At 43.4% G+C, this 26,776-nt stretch overlaps 1 protein-coding gene across 1 annotated transcript in view; it reads left to right on the top strand.

The window, feature by feature from the left end:
- The window catches only part of MYH9 (myosin heavy chain 9), a 97,838-nt gene that overhangs the window by 22,073 nt on the left and 48,989 nt on the right, over positions 1 to 26,776 (top strand). The window contains exons 3-6 of the mRNA XM_077829301.1: positions 4,785 to 4,941; positions 19,332 to 19,359; positions 20,235 to 20,328; positions 26,637 to 26,729. Coding sequence (XP_077685427.1) covers positions 4,785 to 4,941; positions 19,332 to 19,359; positions 20,235 to 20,328; positions 26,637 to 26,729 — 372 coding nt within the window. The remainder of the gene's footprint in view (positions 1 to 4,784; positions 4,942 to 19,331; positions 19,360 to 20,234; positions 20,329 to 26,636; positions 26,730 to 26,776) is intronic.

The raw sequence follows: 26,776 nt of genomic DNA, 5'->3' as shown, positions 1-26,776 counted from the left end.
AGACCTTTCAGGAACTTGGAAACAGCAAATCAGTGTCACAGACTGAAGAGATTTGTTTCTACAATGATGATTGGTTTTAGATGACTTTGCTGATGGTTGTGATTATCTGCTTTCATTCTCTGAACTGAGCTTGACTTTAACCCTTTCTGACTAAGCATGTTCTCTGGCTCATCTTGGTAACTCACTGCTCACCTTAAGTGTGTGTCCTGGATCCAGAGCAGAATGTAAATCCAGAACCTTACAAGTATTCCAGTCCAGCAACCACATCAGCAGAGGCTAGAACCTGGGAAAAACTTTTTTCCTTCCTAAACTCTTCTTGTCTTCTGAGTCAAACATGCTTACACTATCTCTGCAAGGCTGACAGGAGTAGATTAACTGCTAAAGAGTAAACCTGATTCTAGTCTGCCCTGTGCATCAACCAAAACACCAGTGAGGTTTAAGTCCAAAACTATAATATTGGGCAGTGATGTCTGAAGCAAAGCAGAGCTGCAGTGGAGACAACTTGTTAGGTGTCACCTTTGTGCATTAGCCTTTAATCTCTGGAAACTTGGGTTCAGTTCCTAGACTGGGGCACAAATGAAAATTTAAATTGACATTCCCAAAACGACTAAGATGACTTTTGAACTCCTTGGTAAGGCTGGCAGACTCAGAGTGGAGTAGCAAAGTGAGTGAGATCACTGTGTTGGGGCTGCAGATTAGGAGGGGTGTGCATTGGTAGAGCTGTGTAATAAGTATCTCTCTTCCATGAACCTCAGATACTTAAAAGGATAAATTTCAGAGTAACAGCCGTGTTAGTCTGTATTCGCAAAAAGAAAAGGAGGACTTGTGGCACCTTAGAGACTAACCAATTGATTTGAGCATGAGCTTTCGTGAGCTACAGCTCACTTCATCGGATGCATACCGTGGAAACTGCAGCCGACTTTATATATACACAGAGAATATGAAACAATACCTCCTCCCACCCCACTGTCCTGCTGGTAATAGCTTATCTAAAGTGATCATCAGGTTAGGCCATTTCCAGCACAAATCCAGGTTTTCTCACCCTCCACCCCCCCGCACAAATTCACTCTCCTGCTGGTGATAGGGAGAGTGAATTTGTGCAGGGGGGTGGAGGGTGAGAAAACCTGGATTTGTGCTGGAAATGGCCTAACCTGATGATCACTTTAGATAAGCTATTACCAGCAGGACAGTGGGGTGGGAGGAGGTATTGTTTCATATTCTCTGTGTATATATAAAGTCTGCTGCAGTTTCCACGGTATGCATCCGATGAAGTGAGCTGTAGCTCACGAAAGCTCATGCTCAAATCAATTGGTTAGTCTCTAAGGTGCCACAAGTCCTCCTTTTCTTTTTGTGAATACAGACTAACACTGCTGTTACTCTGAAACCTGCTCTGCAAAAGACTGCCCTTAGGTGTGTCTCTCTCCTCCCCCCCACCCCCAATCCCAGTTGGTAGTGGTGATGGAAGGAGAAGACGACAAGCTTCTCCTTGCTGCATGGCTTTATTGGTCTGATAGCGTTAATGTTCTTTTTGTTGCTAACTGCTGCTCTTCCTGTGCTGCAGACTGCTTCCATCCAGCTTCAGACCTCCAGGCTATTCTTGCTTGGAATATGGGCAGTCCTACTTCACCAGCTTACACTCCTCCGTAGGAAGCTGTACTCATACAGACACAAGCAGACTCTAAATCCATAGCTGAATCTTTCAGCATTACTTGCTGCCACTTATTCACATTTTTTCTTTACCCCTTTCCGCAATAAAACAAAACAAACTATTAAATCGCTGCCTCCCTAACTTATTAGTACCTCTTCCAAACAGTCTGGAAAGTTTGTCTCCAGAAGTATGTTGTTTCCTTATTGGGGGAGACTAACAGGCATATTCTCTTCTAATCTATTTCTGTTCACAATAGCCATATAGTGGCTATAAGCAACAATGAATGTTCACAAGAAAAGCAGCAGCATAGTTTACAATATAACATCTCTTTGAACTCCAGCAAAACAACTGTGCAAGTTCCAGTTAGACTATAACTTGTCCCTTAACAGCATGGTTGCTTGCTGCATCAGCCACACCTGGTATTAGGGGAAAAGAAAAGGTGTGCCGGGGGGCATTCTGTGGGCAGGTGTGGTGGAACAGAGCTTCACTGCGTCTGATCCACCATTGGTGTAAGGTATGCAACAGACCTTACACCACTGGAGGAAATTAGAGCATAATGGGGCCTATTATCTTCCACTTGCACCTGGGAGCCATGCCAGCTCTCTATAGTCTCTGTCCAAACGCTATATTGGACATCGCAGAGAATCAGCACCAATGTCTGCTGGTATTACTGTGGCAGAGCAACCCACTTAGCTAAGTCAGCTCACTAAAATTCAGTGAACCTATCTAAGCATGGAAATGATTGCCCATTTGTCAGTTTTCTCTTGGTCTCGCTTATATACCTGTTAACATTGAGCTACTAACCCATCAGGTAGCTAAATTTATCTAACTCCTTTGGTAGGATCCCATCTTGGAGAGATGCTTCAATAATATTGGTCTTCTCTTGCACACTATTTAAAGAATAGTTTCCAAAAGTTGTCTAGTGTCCTCCAATGCAAGACTAATTCTGAAACCACCTCCATACACACAGGAGAACTTGGTTGGCATACTTTCCTTGGGTGCGGGGCAGGGTGTCTAATTGGTGCACAGACTTCCATTATAGCCATGTGAAAATGGATGTGGATGCCCATTGATGGGGTGTGGGATTAAAATCACATGCCTGAACACCTTTGTCCTGAGTCTGACACACAGGTAGGGCTAATTATTAAAAATGAAAGCAACATCCAGTAAATCAGGATTATGACCATAAACTGTGTAACCGATGCTATCTCCACCCTTCTAATTGCCAGTAGTCTAATCTTTACTGTGATCCATCTGAAGAGACTAAATCTGATCAAATGCCTCTTGTGCTTAGAGTAAAGGACTCTTTACTACACCAAAACAGTTTTCTTTGAGAAAGTGGGGGAAGTGTAAGATGTAGAATGTGCCAGATGCGCCCTATTCTTGTAGCATTTAAGATAGGATGAGAGTGTGGCCTTATGAATCAAACACATGCCAATAAAATCTATATGCTCTTTGAGCAACTACAAACCTCAGGAGAAAAGTTTGGATTCTTAAAATATCTAAGAAGACATTCTTCCTTCTGTCCAAAATACCCTTTCCAATTAAAAAGGGCATTCTGAGACGTGGGTACTAACAAACCTATAACACTTTCTCTCTTCCTCTTGTCTTGACACCTGTCTTTCTCAGGTAGGTCTCTTAAAATTGCAGTAAAAGTGTCTGGACATTTGTCTTGCCTCAGAACTCTGCAGGATTAAAGCCAGTTGAAACTAAATTCCAAAATTTGGGTTTGGTGTGATGGATGCTAGTGAAGGTGGCAAGTATTTCCTTATTGTTAAAATGGGAGACTCCAAAACAGTTTTACATGTTGATCAATTCCAAGCTACATTGGACTTGTGATTCTCTTGTTTTAAATGCAGCCCCAGACAAGTTTGTGTCTTATATGTGAATGAACTAAAGTGGCTCCTCAAAATATTTCCTCTCAGAAACCAATTTTGCCTCGACCTCTGAATCAAAGTCTCTTGTTTTGAATGAAGGGGTCAGGAGGAAGTATCAGCTGTCCACCAAATAATCCAAAGAATAGTTTACTGGGCACTCCTTCAAGGATTTAGTGTGGAGGGCCTCTCCCCATCTCCTACCCCTTCCCTTTCTCCTATCTAGGGAAGTGTACTGCCTGTCAATTTTTTACAGCAACTTTAATAGGGAGAAACTGCTGAAAGTAAATCCTTGGTGACTCCCATACTGGGAATTCTTCTGGAAATGAGCAACTTTGTAGGATCCTAACCAAGCAGTGGCAATAGATTCTAAAGCCAGAAAGGACCATTATGATAGTCTAGTCTGACCTCTTGTATAATATAGGTCATAGAACATCCTCAAAATTCCTAGAACAGATCTCTTTTTAAAAAAAAAAAATATCTAATCTTGATTTAAAATTGTCAATGATGGAGAATTTACCATGATCCTGGGTAAATTGTTTCAATGATTAATTACTCAATGTTAAAAATGTATGCCTTCTTTCCAGCTGAACATCAGTTTGATAGCATGACTTCTGTACTTCACGCTTCTTGGCAAAGGATAGCTCTACTTAAGAACTGATGCATATGAACAGGGGGGATCATATGCATTTTAATGGGTGTCCTGTGATATATTAAGAAAAATGCTTACCTCCCTGCCCATGGTGCTTAATGCAACACATTACTTCTTGTCCCTACATCAGCTTATGTTCCCTTGTGTAGCTGATCACAGGGGTCTCAGTTATACTCTGGACAACTATAGTAAGCAGGCTTTACAAATATGAGCTAGCGCACAATAAAATGTGCTCCCAGGCTTCTGGGAGAAGTTTTCTACAGTCAAGTGTAGACTTGGTTTAAACTTCAGATCTCTGAAAGCCAGGGAAACTAGTTTTGATGGACCCTGCAGTTAACTGGAATGAGCTAGCCAGTATAGATCAGTTGCTGCCCAACAGCATCCTGATAGCATGGAGTATCTAGTAGGGTAGTTTGAAGGAGGTAATGTGCCATACTGGTAAACTTGGTATTAGCTGTTGCCCAGTTTCCAGTATTGACTTGTGCCTACCTGTCTCTCTTCACTGCCCCAGTAGAACCTCTCAAAGGGGGACTGCCTCCAAGCAAGAAACCTTAAACGAACAAAGATTTGTCTGACTCTAACTACTATTAACTGATGTCTTTTCTCGCAGACCTACTCAGGCCTTTTCTGTGTGGTTATAAATCCCTACAAGAACCTGCCCATATATTCCGAGGAGATTGTGGAGATGTATAAAGGCAAAAAGAGGCATGAGATGCCTCCTCACATATATGCAATCACGGACACTGCCTACAGGAGTATGATGCAAGGTGAGTGCTAACTATGGGACAGTGACTTTCTTAGTGAGATCTTGAAGTCAAAATGGTATTCAAGACCTAGTGGAAGGAATTACTGTAAAAGACCGCAAACCTCTCTGAGGATGTGTTGTGTAGAGGAGTCACTAGGCAGTGTAACTTCCTGTCCCCCTTCTAAGAAGGGGCAGGTGTATGTGTACACTTATAATAAAACTATTGAAATTCACTGAGGACAAACCTAGAGCTATTTTTGGTGCTGGGAGCAGAGTGTGGTCTGAAACCTTGATGTAGAGTACTGATCAACACTGGTTTTTCATTGCATGAAAGCTCAATCAAGTTCTATCCTGTCAAGGAGGATAAACACGTATTTGCTAGTACTACACAGTGTATTGGCTGGTCATAAATTTAAAAATAAATACATTGACCAGAATAGTTTCCTGATTATATTTAGCAGAATGCCTACATAGTGTCATCAGATATAAAGAATTTAATGCAAAACCAGGTGTGGTTTATGGGTTCCTGGTAAACTGCCAGTGGATTTCTTGGTGTCACTTGGGGATCCTTTATGTAAAGCTCTGAAGATCCTGTATGCATCCCACCTCTCAGTAAGGTGATCTCCTTTTAGAGAATCAAAGCTTACAGTTGGGGGATCCTGTAAAATGCCCAGATGTATATAGAGTTAGCTCTATTCTGTCTCTTCCTGTCTTGGTATCTGGATTATGGATGCAGAAGTAGCAAAGCTACAAGAAGTGCCTAAGGCAGATGGTGGACAGTCTGAAATAATGACACTTTGGGACAAGACAGCATGGTAGGGTTGAGACTGAAACTCCCCTATCTCATAAGCAACTGTTCACTATTAAAAATCTGGAATTCTGTCACTTCCCCTAGAGGGGCAGAACTTATATCTCCTTCTGTTTTTGAAGAAAATTCTGTTTGGTCAGTTTCCAGTTATCTGGCCTTATGTATAGGGCCCTCCCAAATTCTCAGTCCATTTTGATCAATTTCACGATCAGAGGATTTTAAAAATTGTAAATTTAATTATTTCAGACATTTAAATCTGAAATTTCATGGTTTTGTAACTGTAGGGGTCCTGACCCAGAAGCGAGTTGTGACGGGGTGGGGGGGGAAGTCATAAGGTTGTTGGGGTGGGGGTGGGGGGTCGAAGTATTGCCTCCCTTACTTGTGCACTGCTGCCGGAGGCAGCGCTTGCCTTCAGAGATGGGCAGCCAAAAAGTGGTGGCTGCTGGCCGGGAGCCCAGCTGTGAAGGCAGCGCCGCCTCCAGCAGCAGGGCAGAAGGATGGTCTAATATGGTATCGCCACCCTGACTTCTGTGCTGCTGCTGGAGGGGCACTGCCTTCTTAGCTGGGTGCCCGGGAAACAGCTGCTACTCTCCAGCCATTCACCTCTGTAGGCAGCGCAGGAGTAAGGCTGGCAATACCATGACCCCCCCCAATAACCTTGTGACCCCCATTTGGGTTGGGACCCCCAGTTTGAGAAACTCTGTTCTCCCCTGTGAAATCTGTATAGTATGTGGTAAAGGTATACAAAAGACCAGATTTCATGGTCCGTGACATGGTTTTCACGACTGTGAATTTGGTAGGGCCTTACTTGCGTAGCTTGACAGTTAATGACCTCCATTTCTCAAACTCTCCAGCATAGTGGAGCTATAACAGTGGGATAGTGTGGGGGGGGGAAAGGGAACAGGAAGAAACTGCTTCCTTGTGCCCAGATCAGTGACTCAACAAAACTTATAGGTGGAGGGAGGAATGCCAACAAAGGCTGCTGGAGTACAGCCCCACAGGAGATTTGGCATGACAGATAACTCAAGGTGAAGTGGAAAACTGCTTTCTGGAAGAGTGTAGGCAGGTCATAGAGTAGTGGAAGCAGGGTGGCAATGACTTCCAGGAGTTAGGAAAGCAGTGCTTCTTGTTAAAGAGCATGATTCCCTGCTGAGAAATACAAATACCTTTCCTAGCTGTCACTCTAAAATGGCTTTGCTGCATCCAGAGAACACTGCCTGGAACATGTCCTTTAAGGAACCTCATTTCCTCTTTTAAACAAAGGAATTTCTAAACTCTTTGCACAAATAACAGGACAAATGTGCCTTCTGTTCACTACATAGTAGCATGACTGCCCATAAACTTCTTATCTCCAGTTCACTTCCTCTATTGCTTCCTTCTCTTCCCTGCCTACTTCTTGTCAGCAACAGTGCCAACAACTGTTTTCTTTAAACAAGCTACTGACTTGTCCTAGCAGAGTTTCCAGTTTGTGGGAAGCACCTCCACTTCTATGCAACAATGGAGGCAATTCCTTTGATGCTATTGTAACATGATTCTGGAAGACAAGAGGCTTCCTCTGATAACTAACAGCGAAACCACTTGAAGGATGTAGAGCAAGCATCCTGTATGGAATCTCTGCCAGTTACACAAGTTAGTTCTGTGGAGAGCCGCACAGTTGTGGCTTAGAAGTGATAAGTGAAGTTCCCTTGCATGTGGTGGTTTGTAACCAAAGGTCACTAGTATTTCTCCTCATCTTTCTTCCTGACTTTGATAGAGCGTTAACTGTCTGAAACCCAGAAATCTCAGACTTGCATTGTTGATTCACTGCACAAAGCTAAAGGATGATCATCTGTCTATTTTCTTAGCACTGGGAGGGGGGTGTTGAGTTCTGCTTAAGTATTTACCTTGCCTGGCTGTAAGGGAAGAGGTAACAGGTGGAGGAAAGAGGGTTACGGTCCTGCCCTGAGGCAAAGAGCTCTCAGCTGTTGCCCCTTTCCCACAATAAATCTAACATGATGAATATGGCAGTCTTGTCCAACCAGCTGATTGCTCCAGGTCCTCTTTATCTAGTCCAGAATAACTGTGGCCTATAACCACCTTCCTCTATGCACTTACTGGGCTTGGAAATCATTCCCAACTGATGGGCTAGCTGGCTGTGACCACACTATCTATTTAACAAGGTTTTAGTGGGCTCTGAGTGTGGGTTTCGGTGTCTTGTAAAGTGTATGTATTGGCAGCAAAGTAACTCTAAAGCAACAGTCTCCTTCAGATATCCCAAATGGCAGAAACACTAAATTGTAGGGATGACACTGGGGTTTTGCTATTGGGGGTGAGGATGGAGGGCTGTTGTAAAGTTTCTGGTCCCAGCCAGCCTCCTGGGCAATGGAAAACATTCCTGTTTGGCTTTCTCCCATTTTGATTAGCTTGTGGGGGAGGTTTGATGCAGCAGCCAGTGGTATGGGAGGAATCTGCACTGAGAACAGAAGATGAAAGAGCCCAGTGCTCTGCAAGGACTGGAGGCATTTAGAATTAATGGTTGTGCCCCTTTCTCCTTTCAGAGCCCAATATGCAGGGAATCCTTCATGGTATGAATGCTTTTAGAGAAAGATAGCAAGCTGTTAACTCTCAAGAGGTAACTGTACTCCATTCAGCTGATAAAGCAGAAATGCCTACGTGTAAATTTGTTTGGATTCTGGATTTTTTTGGTTTCATTGAGTTTATGGTATCTTAATAAGCAGCCTGTTCAGATTTAGGGGTTGGGATAGGATTGCTTTTATTCTGATTTAAACTAATCCAGAAATTGTTTAACCCTTTGTTTTGTGTTCAAGCTGATGCACTACCTTTCAGAACTGGGCATTCTGGCAGGCTGCTGTCGAGGCCCCCTTACCAAAGGTGCACCAGTGCCTATATGTTCAATAAGTTTCCCACAAGCAACTTAATCCTAATCCAGGGCACTGCTGTGACCTAGAGGCATTGTGGAAAATTTGCCATATTTAAAGTAGTGCTGTTTTTATCTCCAATCTGCTCTGTTATGGGGCCTAGAGGGGACCTCAGAATTCTGCTCTTGTGGACAAACTTTGGAAATCCTCTGTAATAGTTACCATATTTGTGTGTGGGAGTGAAATACCCAGGGTGCCTAAGTGCTGTAATTCTCCTGGTGTCTGGCACCTTGAGTACCTAAGGGTCTGAATTTTTTCAGAGGGGTAGCTGTGTTAGTCTGGATCTGAAAGAGCGGCAAAGAGTCCTATGGCACCTTATAGACTAAACAGACATATTAGAGCATAAGCTTTCGTGGGTGAATGCCCACTTCATCTGATGCATCCGACGAAGTGGGCATTCACCCACGAAAGCTTATGCTCTAATATGTCTGTTTAGTCTATAAGGTGCCATAGGACTCTTTGCCGCTCTTTCAGAGAAAGTGGCTTTATTGCAGTGAAGAGCTGAAGGATAATGGTTTTATATGGAGAGGTCGTAAGCATGCATAGCATTACTCTAATGCAGCAGATGTGCATAAAAGGGAGTGTATGTGTGTGTGTGTAGAAATTTAAGGCAGATAAAAGAATTTATAAACAATTGAGTGTAGCATCTGCAGTAGATCTATTTGGAAAAGGCATTTCAGAGCTGTTGGAATGGAGTCTGTTCAAGCTAGTGGAAAGCATTGTTCACCTGCTCAAGATGCTGGTGAAGAATCTTCTCTGTGAAATACTGACATAGGGCCAGACTGTCCAGACATGACACCAATGTCTAAAGAACCACACAAAATGGCTGTTGAAATGTCACACTAAACCTTGGCAACATTTGGGCTCAACAGGGAGTACAATTAGTCCCTAATAGCTTCTTCAAAACTTCTCCCTAGAAGAGTGTTGCTGCTTTTTGCTCCTAATGCACCTCTCAGGTCTGGATCTGTCTATTCCCTCCCTGCCAGCTTGTCTCACTTCAGCAGGCAGAACAAGTAGCAGGGAGAGACAGTTTCCCACACGTCTCAGCGGTCATTTGGGTTTTTAGCAGTGGATTGGACAAGAGTCTTAAAAATATGGGGCATATTAAACACTCCTTGATTTCCATAGATTAGCCCCCAGTGATTTTTAAATAGCCAGTTTACTGCTGGTAGTCACTTGGGAGCTAGCCAATCTAAGGGCTAAAGGGACTGGAATATCCAAGGGTACATCTGCACTGCATTAAAAAACCAAACCCACAGCAATGAGTATTAGAGCCTGGGTCAACTGATTCAGGCTTTTGCAATGGGGCTAAAAATAGCAATGTAGATGTTCCTGCTTGGGCTCTGAGAGCCATCCCCTTCCCTGGGTCTCAGAGCCCAAATGGGAACATCTACATTGCTATTTATTTATTTTTTATTTTGCCCGGTAGTATGAACAAGAGTCAGTTGATGTTCACTGTCGTGGACATGTTTTGCAGTGTAAATGTTCCCTGAAGTACTGAAGCTTCGGATACAAATAATGAAATTTTACCTTAAGGGGAGGAATTCCCCTAGATAGTCTAAACTAGAACCTAAAGTTGTCCTAGTGCAGAAGTATATGTAACCTCTTTAGATTCTATAGGGAGTCTTATCAGAGCTGTGCAGAAGCTTCCTTTTAAAGAGGACACTGTTGCATGTGGCTCACTAAGAGGCACAAAGTGGGTGGGAAAAATAGCCTGTCAAACTGGATTGTAGGAGAGCTAAACTGATCAAGTAATAAGAAAAGGAGTACTTGTGGCACCTTAGAGACTAACCAATTTATTTGAGCATGAGCTTTCGTGAGCCACAGCTCACTTCATCAGATGCATACTGTGGAAACTGCAGCAGACTTTATATATACACAGAGAATATGAAACAATACCTCCTCCCACCCCACTGTCCTGCTGGTAATAGCTTATCTAAAGTAATCGTCAGGTTAGGCCATTTCCAGCACAAATCCAGGTTTTCTCACCCTCCACCCCCCCACACAAATTCACTCTCCTGCTGGTGATAGCCCATCCAAAGTGACAACTCTTTACACAATGTGCATGATAATGAAGTTAGGCCATTTCCTGCACAAATCCAGGTTCTCTCACTCCCTCACCCCCCTCCAAAAACCACCCCCATACACACACAGACTCACTCTCCTGCTGGTAATAGCTCATCCAAACTGACCACTCTCCAAGTTTAAATCCAAGTTAAACCAGAACATCGGGGGGAGGGGGGGGAGGGGTAGGAAAAAACAAGAGGAAATAGGCTACCTTGCATAATGACTTAGCCATTCCCAGTCTCTATTTAAGCCTAAATTAATAGTATCCAATTTGCAAATGAATTCCAATTCAGCAGTTTCTCGCTGGAGTCTGGATTTGAAGTTTTTTTGTTTTAAGATAGCGACCTTCATGTCTGTGATTGCGTGACCAGAGAGATTGAAGTGTTCTCCGACTGGTTTATGAACGTTATAATTCTTGACATCTGATTTGTGTCCATTTATTCTTTTACGTAGAGACTGTCCAGTTTGACCAATGTACATGGCAGAGGGGCATTGCTGGCACATGATGGCATAAATCACATTGGTGGATGTGCAGGTGAACGAGCCTCTGATAGTGTGGCTGATGTTATTAGGCCCTGTGATGGTGTCCCCTGAATAGATATGTGGGCACAATTGGCAACGGGCTTTGTTGCAAGGATAAGTTCCTGGTTTAGTGGTTCTGTTGTGTGGTATGTGGTTGTTGGTGAGTATTTGCTTCAGGTTGCGGGGCTGTCTGTAGGATCAAGTAATGTCACTCTTACGTTACATGTGGCACTTCTAGAGTTTAAGACCAAGAAAATACTGTAGTGGCCGTTCCACGGATTTGAATAAATGGATGATTAATTGAATCACAAGTGTTTAAACTCAATACACCGGACCCTCGCTAGAACGCATGTCTGTATAGCGTGAATTTGCATATAATGCGGTCGCGGCCATGGATCCCAAATTTTAATTAGTTTAATTTCAATTCATTTTAATGCGGTCCCCATGTTAATGCAGTACCACACATGGATCACAAATCCCGTGTTCTAGTGAGGGTCCGGTGTATTAACACCCTTATCGCCCTCTGGGAAGGGAGATGGATGCTCTTCAGAGGCCCTTCCCCAGTTGCCACATTTCATAGGAAATATCAAGTCCCCTTGGTCTGATACTGTAGAGTTTGAGCATGAATTACAGACTCCAACGAGAGACTGCTGAATTGGAATTAATTTGCAAACTGGACACCATTAAATTAGGCTTGAATAGAGACTGGGAGTGGATGGGTCATTACACAAAGTAAAATTATTTCCCCATGCTTCCCCCCCCCCCCCCCCCGCACTGTTACTCACATCTTCTTATCAACTGTTGGAAATGGGCCATCCTGATTTTCACTACAAAAGGTTTTTTCCTCCTGCTGATAATAGCTCACCTCTCTGATCTCACCTGGTTTCAGAGTAACAGCCCTGTTAGTCTGTATTTGCAAAAAGAAAGAGTACTTGTGACACCTTAGATTAACCAATTTATTTGTTTTTATTTTTTTTTATTTTTTATTTTATTATTTTTATTTATTTATTCGTTATAGTGTGTATGGCAACATCCGTTTTTTCATGTTCTGTGTGTGTAATCTTCTTACTTAATTTCCACTGCATGCATCCGATGAAGTGGGTTTTAGCCCACAAAAGCTTATGCTCAAATTTGTTAGCCTCTAAGGTGCCACAAGTACTCCTGTTCTTTTTACTTAGTTTATAACTCTCAGGTGTTTTCATATTTCCTAAATTTTGAGTAAACAGGACACTTCTGGCTTTGCTTAGTTTGACTGGACTGACCCAACCAGCATTTCATCTTCTTGTCAAACTTGTATGTGTGGAACTGTCTGCTCCCCTAAGAGAGCTCTTCCCCCTGTATGTCCCTGGATGCTTAACGCTTGGCGACTGCTATGCAGTAAATATCTGAACTGGTTCTCCACCAGCTACATAGCCGTTCAGTTGCTAGAGGTGGCAGCAGAACTGTGGGTTATGGGAGACTGAGTGTGGGTTTTAGTTGTTGTTGTGTGTGGGTTTGGTTTTTTAACAGCATGGAAGGGTCCAGTTAAATTCCCACTAAAATGGAAGGAAAACTACTAGTGATTTCTTTAGCAATTTGTGCATGGCTCTACAATAATCCAAAGCAAGAGGCATGGTTAAGTTTTTGCTTGCTTGTCATACAGAATGTTTCTTTTCAGTGGTGTCTACATGTGAATTGGGTGATAAGGCTAATGTAGCTTTTGATTTCCATAGTTTAATGTTTTTTTTTTATAGGGGGTTGTCTTCTCTCAGATTGCACTCAGGAGTCATAACCAATTTGGAAGTGTCTTTTTTTGCTTTGAAACACCATTTCTATTCAAGCAAAGAACATAGAAAATTCTTTACCCATTTGCTTTGTGCTGCTTACTACGCACCTTTTGGTTGGTTCTTATAAACCAAAGCTGAAGTATTTTAGCCAGTTTATCTGGCACTTTAGCCCAGACTGTCAGCCCCTCTGCTAAATATGGTATTGGCACCATGAGCACAGGAGCATGCATACAATTTTTTTCCTTTCAGAACTCCCCAAACATTTGTGTAACCTAAAATTTCAGGTAGACACCTTTTTATTTTCCCATTTTGCTGTTTCCAGATTCAGGTCTGGAATGCTGGAGGAGGGGATCTGGGATCTGGCCCAAGAATGTCTTGGGGAAATAAGCTTAGATGTTTCCATCAATATATAGAACAACTTGTGTATATTTAACTTTTTCGTACAAATCTTTCAGCTTCAGATAGCATGAAGCTGAGACTTAACTTCAGCTGATTCTTCCCTTGTCCATTCTTCCCTAGAAGTTCTGTTGCAATCCCTGTCCAGGGTCACCTTCGTATTAATTCTGGTTTTGGATCTTGGATTTTGACTTTGTCTACACGAACATTTTACTTCCAAATTTTTTTCCCAGTTGGAGTGATAAGAGAGACTGTCTGCTGGCTTTTTAATCACAGTGCTTCTAACCCTGCTTGCAACATGGCTAGATGGCATGCTTGTTCAAATACCACTGGTCGGGCTTTGCTACACTCACACCAATGGAGTGGCTGTGGGGAGAAACTTGAAATAAAATGCAAGTGTAGATAAGGCCACTGGGAAGAGCCTAAAGGAGCCTGCTCTGTGTGTGTGTGGGGGGGGGTAGGCTGTAATAAGATTACATGGTAAAATCAGGTGTGTGTGAAGAGGGTGCAGGACTGAAGTGCTTCATGGATCAAACCTTTTCATTTAAGGCTAAATCAGTCTTGCACTCTCACTTCAGCTCAATCCCCTCATTTGGTCAGCCTGTCAGTTGCTTAAATTGGACTGCATGCACTAGCAGCAGTGTCAGAGGAGCATTTAGTAACGGAAACGAAGACGACTAGGCATTTTCTCTGGCCTGTCTTCTGCCAGACGTTATGTTCAGTGGTTAGGAGGTGGGTGGTACCATCTAGCAATGGTTAAGCTTTTTGCCTTAATGAGTCAGCTATAGGCTGGGGATTGCAAGCCAAGCCATTGCCTTTCAGATACACTTCCTCTTAGCTGGAAAGATGATGTCACCATTGTGTGAAAGCTATATTACTTCTCCTTTTATGGAGATGTACAGGCTCAAAATCGGAGTTGCTCATGCAGAGGAAGTGGGTGATAAAGGCCTTTTAGGATGTTCTGTAACTAAAATGTTTAGCATAAACTGAATGTTCTGTTCTAGCCTTCTAATTTCTCTTCCTCCACACCCCCAAATCCTCCAAAACAAAACCACCTGAGCAGAGGTTAACAAATTTATTTGAGCATAAGCTTTCGTGAGCTACAGCTCACTTCATCGGATGAAGCTGAGTGTAGCTCACGAAAGCTTATGCTCAGATAAATTTGTTAGTCTCTAAGGTGCCACAAGTACCCCTTTTCTTTTTGCGAATACAGACTAACATGGCTGCTGCTCTGAGAGCTGAGGTTGTAGCCACTTGCCCATTGTACTAGCATATGCAAAAGCAGTCCCAGAACTCACAGTCCATTTGCTATCTCACAGTACAATGTTTCATTGAGGATTTTTACATACATCTCTTGTAAAAATCAACTTTTGGCTTAATGATATATTTTTGTGCGAATGCTTTCAGATCCTGGAACCAACCTAAACGCACTCTGATATCTGGGGACTACAGAGGTTAAGAATGGTTCTTTTTTTGCATAGGCAAAAAAAGAAATGTATGTAATATGCACTTAGAGTATTACTGTACACCTTGAATTTGAAGACTGTACTTTCTGGATCCTTGAGATTACTTTGTAAGTACTCTGATACTGTGGTAATAAGAACTAAATAAAGCTTAGATAGAAATATTTCTTTGCCAGCTGGTCTAAAGTACAGAATTGTTGCTGCAATTAGACTAATGGTTTACTTATTAAATATGTAATTCAGAGGAGTGACTTTGAAAAGAATCTGCTTTTCAGGCAATTACCCTATAGTAAGCAATGGAAGTTGTTACCCAGTATGAGTAACTTGCATGTGCCACCAGTTTTGGAGATGTGGGAGGTGGGCCTCCAAGAAAATGGATGCTTCTAGTTCTGGCAACTGAAGTTTGACTTTGGCCGTGGTTATGCAAGAAAAATGAGAGGGTTGTATGGAATATGTAACATCCTGGAATTTAGAGTAAGTGCCTCTTAAAGTGGAAAAACTTCTAAGAGCTGCTGCTTTTGTAGCAATTTAACAACTCTTTTTGGCCTTCTGCTGGGGTCCTACTTTTTGTGGTTCAGCACAGCATTTGAGTCTTCTGTCCGTACACAATTAGAAGAATTCCAGCTATCCCAGTGATGGCTGTTTTGCAGTGCTGGGAAGGAATTTCTCCTTAGATTCCAAACTGGAATGTTTCCTTTTATGGTAGTGTCTGCATACTGCTGTGACTTGCCTGCACTCGCAGGTACATTCCTAGTGGCTTAAAGCGGAGGTGACTCACAGCTGCTGCTGGTCATGGGGAAAGCAAATGGGAGGGGGTAACATAGCACTGAAAGGGTTCACCCTTACTGTCTAGGGTTTTTCCTGGATGGTCACCAACTGGTATGTCTATTTCTATAGTAAGGTGTGAAAAGGAGAAACTCTAGTTAACATCCACCTGTGGAGGATATTAACTAGACTGCTGCTGTGTCACCACCGCCCTCCCTCATATGAGATTCTAAAACATTCTTCTAGACCAGCAGTTTTCAAACTTCATTGCACCACAACCCCTTTCTGACAACAAAAATTACTACATGACCCCGGGGCGGGGGGAGAGTCTGAGCCCCACTGCCCAGAGCTAAAGCACTCGGGCTTCGGCTTCAGCCCTGGGTCCCAGTGAGTCTAATGCTGGCCTTGGCAACCCCATTAAAATGGGGTCATGACCTACTTTGGGGTCCCAACCCACAGTCTGAGAACAGCTGCTCCAGACAAAGTGTCTGCCAGGGCATTTGGTTTGTGTAAGTTTGATTCTAGTGTCCATCAACTCTGTTCTATTTGACATCTGGCTTATGTGGCTGTTTGCCACTGTTTTATCATGAAGGATATGGATATTACCTTTTTGTCTCAAACAGGCTTCCTACATGAGCCCCCGAATAAGCTCTTCCAGCAAATGAGCTGCTCATCACTTAATCAAGTTTTCAAAAGGCCATAGCTACATATGAATGTGCTGCAAAACCAGCCAGGTGTCTGTCCTACTGAATACAACACCTGGGGCTATGTGCAGATTAGTCATTAGTTATTCACCGATGAACCCTCCAAGTGCCCAGTCATGCAGAATCCTGGTGCATACCTTGGTGATCCATTGACCGCCTGGAGACCTTAATGGGTGTGGCCTTCTGAACTGCTTAGAGGTCTGTCCTTATACCTGTCATTCAGCTGTGGCTTTCTTAAAGAAGTACATTGAACATACCTTAAGTCTTCAGTGACTGAAGTCTGCCACTTCGTTATAGGTTTCAGAATAGCAGCTGTGTTAGTCAGTATTCGCAAAAAGCAAAGGAGTACTTGTGGCACCTTAGAGACTAACAAATTTATTTGAGCATAAGCTTTTGTGTAGCTCACGAAAGCTTATGCTCAAATAAATTAGTTAGTCTCTAAGGTGCCACAAGTACTCCTTTTCTTTTCACTTCATTATAAGTAGTTATACCTATAGTTAAGGTTGCCAGATGCTTAATTTCAAGACCCTATTTTCTTTTTTGTTATGATTTTGCCAGACTTAAACCCTTTAGGCTGAGACTTTCCATGCCCAATGTCTGCCTTGCACTAAATATTTTTGGCAAGTTTCAGTAAAATGGTTCAGTCACGTCTGAAGACAAAATCGGGGAAAATACATTTTTTTGACTAGTTTAAAAAACAAAAACCCCTCTTGCCACAGTTTTAATTAAGAAGTCCTACCATGTCCATGTTTTAAAGCAGGGACCTGAAATTTGCCTGGGGTGAGTGTCCTGGTGTCTGATATGCCTTTTGCCGTTGGGTGACTTTTTACAGGAAGGGGCTAGATCCTTGGATATATAAACAGGAGTAGGAAGGTGATTTTTTTGTTCTTTGGTTTTGTTTTTAAACCTCTGTGTATGGCATTGGTGAGACTGGTACTGGAATACAGACCAGAGTGCTGGTGTCAGAATTTTTAAAAGGATATTGAAAAACTGGAGAGGGTGCAGTAAAGAGCTACAAACTAACTATTTGAAGGCTGGAGAAAATGCCTTACAGTGAAACTTAGAGCTCAGTCTGTTTATCTTGCAAAACGAAAATTGAGAGATGACTTGATTACAGTGTACAAGGGGAGAAAATACTAGGTACTGCAGAGCACTTTAGTTTGCTTGAGGAAAGGCATAACAAGAACAAATGTCTGGAAGCCGAAGCCAGACAAATTAGAAATAAAGGCACAAATTTAACAGGTTGTTTAACCATTGGAACATATATCAGACTCCACAAATTTCCCTCCATTTCTTGATATCTTCAAATCAAGACTGGATGTCTTTCTGGAAGTTTTAGTCAAAAAGTTATTGGGCTAAATATATGGGTAACAGGGTGAAACAGAATGGCCTGTAATACAAAGGTAAGACTAGATCTAATAATCCCTTCTGCTTTTGACCTCTGTGAACTCTGATAAATTCAGAGCATCTGAAAGTCTCAGCACATCCTGCTCAGACTTGGTTGGCAGCTAAATTTTTGAAGATTCTGTCTGCACAGAGCATACTACATCCCCATAGCTCCCATGCGAAACCAGACTTCACAGTAGCAGTGCTGTCCCCACAGTAACTGAGCATCTTCCATTCCTGGGTTAGGACTCTCCCTGCAATTGCTGCTGCTGGCTACTAGGAGCCAGCATAGCACTGGACTCCAACTGAGCATGGAAACCCTCTGTCCTGTGCTCTGTCTCCCCCTACTGATACCCAGCCAGCATGGAGGAGGAAGCTACCTAAATGAGGAACAGGGGAGGGGAAGTGATTAAATACTGGGTAGTGGAGGGGAAAAAGAAAGCATAGGAGCTGGGGGAGGGGGGGAGGGAGAGGGGGCAGGGTGGGTGGAGACAGGAATGGGGGTGGAGAGGGAAGATAATAATAGGAAGTGGATATGGGGACAAGAATGGTAGGAGCCATGTAAGGGGAGGATAGGACTGGTAGGGATGCAGGGGGAACCTTGAACAGGAGCCAGGGAAGGAAGGTGGAAACTGGGGGTGGGGGAGAGGAAAGGGAAGAGGCTGGGACATAGGGGTGTTTGTGAAGATAAATTCACTAATGTTCTTAAAAATCTAAGATGTTATGACAACACCATAGTAAAGCCTATGCAGAAACTAATAGTTGTGTATTCGATGCAGGGTTTGGATGGTGCGCAGTAAATTATACATGCGGCCACATATTGAAGTGTTAAATAGTTACCCATTCAGTGAGCACCATCCATTCTGCACTGAATGAGGGTTTGTGTGTGTGTTGGTGGGATGGAGAGGGAGAGATGGGAGGATGGTGTTTGTTCATGTAATTGAATACTCCCAGTACATATACACAAGGGATCCAAATTTGGGTTTATGGTCAACCTTAATTCTGGTACTTCCTGTATTTGACATTGCAACCTTAATGTTCTTTTAATGCAGTGGGTTTTTGTGTAAGTACAGTGCCTCAGTCCTGAACTTGCCACATAAGAAATGGCTAAAGCAAAAACCTTGAGCCACATTTTTTTCACCCTAGCATCCCCATCACAGCTAAAGCTGTAGTCAATGCTTAGGCCTCCCTTGCTTTAAAGGATAGGTCAATGTCCGTAATCGCCTTGTGGCAGGATTGGAGTTGCAGGGCCTATTCTGCATTTGGAAGCAAATAGTTCAGGAGGCACAGGAACAAATCAGGAGTAGGGGTTCTTTTCACACCCTGGAAAAAGCAAAATAACAATTACCTTGTTTTGTGCTGAACTACAGATACATCTGGACAGGTAAAACTAAAATGATGGTGCTACCTTTAGGACTTTAGGGAGAGGGGAGGAACTATGCCAAGATTTAGAGGTGACTGGTCATACTTCTGAAGATGCTTGCATGAGGATGCTTAGTGGCTTCTGCTCTCCATGTTTTGGGGAGTGCCAGCATACCCTCTGAATTTAATAGCTTTTGTAGTGGAGGCAGAAGTGAGTTTTGGCCTCTCTGATTCTGTGTGTTTCTTTTATTTCAGATCGAGAGGATCAGTCCATTCTGTGCACGTGAGTATTTACATTCTTCAGCTTGTCTTGCTGTCAGCTCTTGTTAAAATCCTGCTGGAGGGCTTAATTGGGGGTTTACTGGAGTCAGTATGTCACATGATACTGTAGAGGCTAGGGAACATTTTGCCTGTTTAAATCCTACCATTAGCATCCCTTCCCTGCCCACATCTCACCTCTTTCTGCACAAGGATTGTCTCTGGCATGAAGGAGCAGGAAACAGGTGATCTTAAGGTGACTGCTTAGTGGAGATGTTACTTTATTGATGCTTGGAAAGGACTTTGGAAGAACTGGGGTAGCAGTGGTGTATATACAGTCAACAGCCATGTGCTCTCATTCATGCTATCTAGGCTGAGGTTGTAGGGAATAATGTGCCTATTTAACACTGCAGTTTCCTCTGTTGAGCCTAAAAGTAAGACTGATCCCCCAAACCCTGTTAATTTCTGGTTCTGAAGGAGTTAACTACAGCTCTTTTGCTTAGGGAAATTCCTTTTAAGTAATTCACTTAATTGCCTTTGTGTCCTGTCCCGTGGTTCTCTTCTCCCCCCTCCTCCCCTGCCCCCATTATTCCTCAACCACTTGCATGTGAAGGCTGCCAAGTGACTGGAAAATTACCTTTATTCTTTCCTTCCCCGCCCCTCCTACCCCCAAAGTCACGAGAAACTGGCTGAGCAATAGGACTAGAGCACAATACTGGTTGCTCTACTCTTCACTTAATGTGTTCAGGTTCTCTGTTAGGGCAGGTATCTCAAAGCAATGTTTAATGGCAAGAATGCAACTAAAAGCACTGATCAGCTGACAAGCATTTTAGGTTTAAAAAGGTGAATGCATTTTTCCCCATCTTGTTCTTGAATAAATCCCAGGCTCTGTCTTTGCAGAGGTGAATCAGGAGCTGGTAAGACAGAGAACACCAAGAAGGTCATTCAGTATTTGGCTCATGTTGCTTCCTCACACAAGAGTAAAAAAGACCAGGTAAGTGCCTGTGTTCCCTACAAGGATGCTGCACTGTCATGCCGAGCACCTACAAGCTATGGTACGCTAGGAGATACCTTGGTTAATACTGGCTGAATAAAACACTAGGTACCAACTTGTGCATAGGGGAGTGAGGAGACCATGAACTATGGAGCCATGACAATTTTGTGTGTAGCTTTAAAAACCTCACAAGTCAGGGGCCGCCATTCTCCCTCATAATTCCATTGACTTCAGTGGAGATACAGCAGTTTTTTTCAGAGCGTTTTGGTTTCATAGGTGGTTGTGTTTAGGGGCACAGTTTACAAACCATCACGTATTGGTCTTCTGACTCGTTCATATAATTTGTGACCAATCCAAGCAACTTAAGTGACCCACTCCCTGGAGATGTGGTCTCCTTTATTCTACTCCCCTGTATCTTGGGGCTGGTTGTGAAATCTGTTCTATAAGCAGTCTCTCCAATTTGGAGAGGTTCATAGATATGAGCTGAAGACTTGACTGAAACTATAACAACTTTTAAATGGGTGAAAAGTATCTAAATACATTAGAACAAGGGGTCTTTGCAGTTGTCTCACTTATATTTTTTTCCCCTCCCTCTCCCCTTGATGGATTATGACCGAACTCATCAGTTGTATCCTCTTAGGTGAGCTGCACGTTTACTGCACGTTCTGCACCAGGAATGCATTTTGTCCCATTGTGTGACTTGAGCACCTTTTCACTTCACACCAGTGTCACTTTCTGCAGCTAGAACAGTCCCATAGACAACTCACAGTTCTGATTTTATGATGCACAATAACCTTTTGTGAGATGCTGTCAATTAGAGATTGCAGTTATGTCAAGTTCACTCATCTAGTCTGCACTCAAGGTCTCTTGTAGAACTTCCCAAGTACACTGTAGAGAAACTGTTCCTGTATAGTGAAGGGGAGTTGAACTGAACCTGGCTTTCCTAGAACTGCATATAGAGCCTCTGGTGTGCATGGTGTTCCTAACCAGATGGAGTTGACTGGCTGTCTAGCCTTTCACCACAGCAAGTTAGCTGTGGGTGCAGTTGCTGGGAAAGGTCAGGAAGCTGCTGCCCTGAGTGTACTGGATGTTCCAACACAATGAGCTTGTTAGCCAGAGTTACACACATGGGAAATGCAGTTAACTTCTGAGCTTTATAACAAAACCCAGATGCCAAGTGCATCTTCAATATCTTTATGTAGAAACCTCTTCTTAGAAACTTAACAATAGCCAATGCTGTGTCTGTATATAGGGTATATGAAAAGGATACTCTCTGCATGCAGATGTGTATGTTTGTGTAAGCACACTGTTCTAATGAGTGGCTTCTGGAATCAAAACAAAAACATAGCTTCCATGTGCCAGACTTTGAGATATACAAAAGCTTTTGCCATGGCCTGTCAGTAGCTGTATTTAGAAACATTTTGCTTTTATATTTTTTTCTTGGAATGTGTATGTTTGCGGGGGGAGGGGGGGGGGAGTGAAGTGAAAGGATCATGGGACTGGGAGTTGAGCATTCTTCTGCTGCTTATTCTCAAGTGAAACTTCAGTCATCTAAGCAGACCAAGGATCTGGTTACGGTATAAACCAGCCTTTAGCTGGGCTTAACACATGAGTTCTCTGAGTTCAAGCTCCATTTGGAAGATTCTCTTAAGGAATCCTGCAGCTCACTTTTAACTCTGGTGGCTCCATGTTGGTTACCAGCCTTACCAATGAGGATTAGAACTATTCAGGTTCCTTAATGTTAGATGGTAATGAGACCTCTCTGCAGCCCTGCTGACCTTCACACTCCCTAGGCCTGACTCCAGATTCCAACTCAGTTTGTCTACAGATTAGTATAGTAACTTTTGAGACATCTGTTCACCTATCACGGGGTGGGCAAATTTTTGGCCTGAGGGCCACATCTGGGTAGGGAAATTGTATGGTGGGCCATGCATGCTCACAAAATTGGGGTTGAGGGCTTTGGTTGGGGAGGGGTGATCTCTGGGGTGGGGCCAGAAATGTGGAGTTCAGGGTGCAGGAGGGGACTCCGGGCTGGGGCAGGGGGTTGGGGTGAGGGCTCGGGTTGGGGGTGCAGGCTTTGGAGTGGGGCTGGGGATGAGGGGATTGGGGTGTAGGAGGGTGTTATGGACTGGGATCAAGGGGGTGGGAGGGGGATCAGGACTGGGGCAGGGGCTTGGGGCGCAGGCTCTAGGCAGCGCTTACCTGAAGCAGCCGCATGTACCTCCTCTGGCTTCTACATGGCAGTGCGGCCAGGTGCCTCTGCACGCTGCCCCATTTGCTGTTGCCACCCCTGCAGGTCCCATTGGCCGCAGTTCCCAGCCAGTGGGAGCTGCGGGGGCAGCGCTTGGCCTGGGGGCCGTGCGTGGAGCCCCCTGGCTGCCCCTAAATGTAGGAGCCAGAAGGGGGACGTGCCACTGCTTCTGGGAACTGTGTGGTGCGACGCTACACACGTGCCAAGTGGCCCCCAGTCCCGCTCCTCAACTGGAACATCAGAGTGGGGCAAGCCCCAGACTCCACTCTCCAGCAGGAGCTTGAGGGATCGATTAAATCTGCTGGCAGTCTGGATGTGGGCCGTAGTTTGCCCACCCTGACGTATCACTACCCAAGGGAACAAGTCTACAGCCTCTGCTTGTGCTAGCCCCCAAGGCTACTAGATTAGGCCCTGCTGCTGGCACCATTAGATTGAGGATGTAGCATGAATCTTTATCTCCTGCATGGGCAGTGCAATACAATAATGGGGTGACATTTGGTAGCCTAGAGCCTTTTGCATTTAGTATCTTTTGGTCAAGAGATTAAATTTACAACTCAAGTCTCTGCTTTCCTACTTTTTCAAACAAAAACAGCTTTTCTGAAGCCCTTCTCTCAGCTGCAGTGGTGGGGACGGACCCTTTCCTCCAATTTCTATTGAGCTGCAAAGATTCTAAAGCAATGATTAATGTTTTAGGTGATTCCCCCCCCGCCTTAAAAAAAAAAAAAAAAAAAGAAAAGAAAAAGAAAATCACTGCATTTATGGTGGTAAGTACTACTAGGCAGGGTGATGCTGCATTTAGGGCATACAGCATTCCATTAAAATCCCTGTTTTCACTTACTCAAATTGTGTATTGGGGAATGGGGCAGTTGAGTTGTGGTTGAAGCATTCCATGTTTGCTGTCTACCTTGCTTCACCTGTTTCAAATCATAGGAGAGGAGAGTACTATTTTCAAAAGTAAAGTTTATAACTTCTTTGCAATCAGAAATGCAAATGCCATGTTGCAACTCTGGCAGTTTTTTATCATGAGTGATGTGGTGCCTGGTGCTTTAAAGCTCCAGCTGCTGGAATCATGTTTCTTGAGAATCCTTTTTTTCCCCCTATTTTTAAAGGAAGCTTGTAGCTCTCATGGCTGTAGAGAAAAGCTTGCCGTTGTGAGCCGTAAAGGCTCAAAAACCAGAAAGAAAATAAGAAACCAAAACTTTTTTAAATTGAATGATTTTTAAGTTAATCTCCTGACTTTCTGGGTCTTTCCTCATGACTTTTATTTTTAAACAGGGGGCTGGCAAGGTTCCTATTTTTTGCATATGGCTCCTCCTCTGGAAAGAATCTCTTTGACGTTGGGAGCATATGAGGAGGAATTCTGAGTTTTCAGTGGGCATCAAAGACATAAACTGATATGCAGTCATGGAGAGAGGGGGTGCTAAGGACCCAGCTGCACATTCCCACTGTGAGCTAGCAGACCTAGAAGCTGGTACTGCAACAGTTTGCATGGGAGGAAGGGGGATGTTGTATCCATCTCAAATGCACACAGAATCTTTTTTTAAAATTCTTTAAAAATCAGCTCAGGACCTGCAGCTGTAGGTACAGAAAGGTTGGCAGTGTCTTAACTACAGGATCTCAGCAGTTCCTGCTGAATTCTGCACATTGTAAGGTTTCGTAGTTTAGAAAAGTTTATTTTCGTATTGGAAAGATAGTCCTAAGTATGCGGCTGCTTCTACCTTGCTAATGAGCCATGCAAAAAGTCTTCAGTCAAACAATGGCTGCAGAGGTGTGAATGCTCCCTCCTATGAGGTATGACCTGAAACCCTACATGGGCTACTTAAATACCAACATCACAAGCATGCTTTTTTCTGCTTAAAACTAATGCTAAGTCAATGTTCAGGTTACATATTTAAACGTCAGTGAGGAAAGGAGCTAATGCTTTCTTGGTAACATTAACCTTGTAATCAGATGCGGCATTATAGTAGCATACTGAGACTGTGCTTCTGCAAAGGATTTGGTATTCCTTCTGCACTGCAACACTCTACTGAGCTGGTTCCCATGATCCATCTCTGATTTGATTAACTTTAGCCTTTCCCCTCTTCCTCTCACCCTGTGCACCCCCCCAACCCCCACTTACCATTGTGACCTTCTACATGCCTTCTACTACTGTGGGTCTTCTTACCCACTAGATCATGCTATCCTAACCCTCCCCTTCTACTTGCTTCTGGCTCCACCAACTTCCATGTGTCACTAATTGCACCCTTCATTCCTGAGGTTAAAAAACATGAAGGAATTAACTTGCCCACAATACACATGTTGCTGTGAGACTCTTAACTGTCACTTTCCAGTTCTTGTGTAGCTAAATTTGGCCTTGCCAGTTTGATATTTTTATCTGAATAATTAAATATATTTAATGCCAAAGTCTAAGTGCTGTTTTTCTTCTAAATAGTCTTTTGATCTTTCCTTAGTCCTGCAGTGAAGTTGTAATGTTAAAATTGTGACATCATTCATTTCCATAGCAACAGATTGCAGTCTTAAACAGGATTAGGACTGCACTGCAGGATCACTCAGACAGGATGGGAACTGTTGGAGAGTAGGCGTGGGTGTTGCAGCTCACACATGTCAGAATAGCAGGAGAAATGCAAAATTACTGACAGACTTTTTATAGCAAGTTTGAGGTTTTCTTGTCCGCACAGCCAAGTGTGACCTTATGGGACGGATGGCTGCTATCCCAGCCTGTTCCTTCCTGAAATTAAAAATCATCTTATATGCACTTGTGACAAAGTGAATAAAAACTTAGTTGTGGCTGTGTCTTCTGTGTGTAACTCTGCAGACTAATAGAAATGGTTGACTCCGTACTTTAGGCTTGTAAAGGAGTGTTGTAACCTGAACGCAGCAATAAGAAGTAGAAATGCCAGGGTTCTAATTCCAGGTTTTAACCTTGGGCAAGTCACTTCATAGCTCTGCCTCATTTTTACCATCATTAATGGGGCTAATATTTATTTTATCCACTGCTAGAGGCAACATGAGGCTTGACTAATGTTTGTAAATGCACTTTGAGAATTAAAGGAGCTGTAAAAGTACTTTGTCATGTAAACACACCCTCTGCAATCTGATTTCTGGGATTGGCATTCATGGGCAAAAATGTTGGGCTCTATTCCCATGCATCAGGAAGTCCTGAAGACTTAGTCTCCACTACTAAAAGGAGAAACCTTAACCCAGTTGTCAATTTTGATATCTGGGATGGAGAGTTTTTTGCCTATGGCTAATTTTGAAATACCTAGGACTCCCTACTTCCAGCACAGAGAAGGGACAGTCAGTTCAAGTAACCACCTACAGACTTTTGGAAAATGTGTGTATGCTCCAGAGATTGAGTACTTAGTAGGGACAGCAATTCTGGCTGGTCTCTCCACCCCAAAACTCTGTTGCCTATGGAGAGGAGGAGTGTGTGGAAGTGGAAGACAGTGGATAAAACAGTTTGACTCAAATACCAGTAGTTGCCTTTTGTTGCATCCCCACAGAGAAGGCTTTTGCTGGTCTGTGTAGAGATGAGAGCCCCAGTGCAAGCAGAGATTATTGTCCCCAAAATGATTTGTGATTCTGATCATCTATTACTGGTGAGCTCATCCTGTGCAGAATCCAGGGCTCCCTCCCAACTGAAAGCCAGGTTTGTTTTATTCTTCCACCTGGGAAGTAGGATGCTGCTGGGATGTGGATGTGATCTGGGGGAAGAACTTTCCATTCTCATTGCTCCCAGAAAGCCTGTGGGATGTGCCTTAGGCAAGACACTTAAACAGGACTGCCTACTGGTAACTGAAATCCAGCACCAGAAGCGGGGAATATTGCACTGATGCTGACTGGCTGGGGAGGAGAAAATATTTCTACATACTGAAATGAACTCAGTCTTGCCAAAAGAAGAATCCGTGGCACCCTAAAATGTTTGTTTAGGGGAATATCGCCAAAGATCTAATGTGGCTTCTTTACATAGATGCTAAGCTGATGAGATGAAACGTGGACCCTCTAGGTGAAGGTGTTAAAAGCTGCTGTCTTCATCCACTTTTGGTTTTCTGTCTAGGGAGAGCTTGAGAGGCAGTTGCTTCAGGCTAACCCTATCCTGGAGGCTTTTGGAAATGCCAAGACAGTGAAGAATGACAACTCCTCGAGATTTGTGAGTATTATCCTGCATGAGTTCTGGTGTCCCCAGTGTTCCAGAGG

The sequence above is a fragment of the Eretmochelys imbricata genome, chromosome 1, assembly GCF_965152235.1.
Source record: "Eretmochelys imbricata isolate rEreImb1 chromosome 1, rEreImb1.hap1, whole genome shotgun sequence".
In the NCBI taxonomy this organism is placed as follows: Eukaryota; Metazoa; Chordata; order Testudines; family Cheloniidae; genus Eretmochelys; species Eretmochelys imbricata.
Note: the sequence above shows the minus strand (reverse complement) of the source record. Positions and strands in the feature narration are given on the sequence as shown.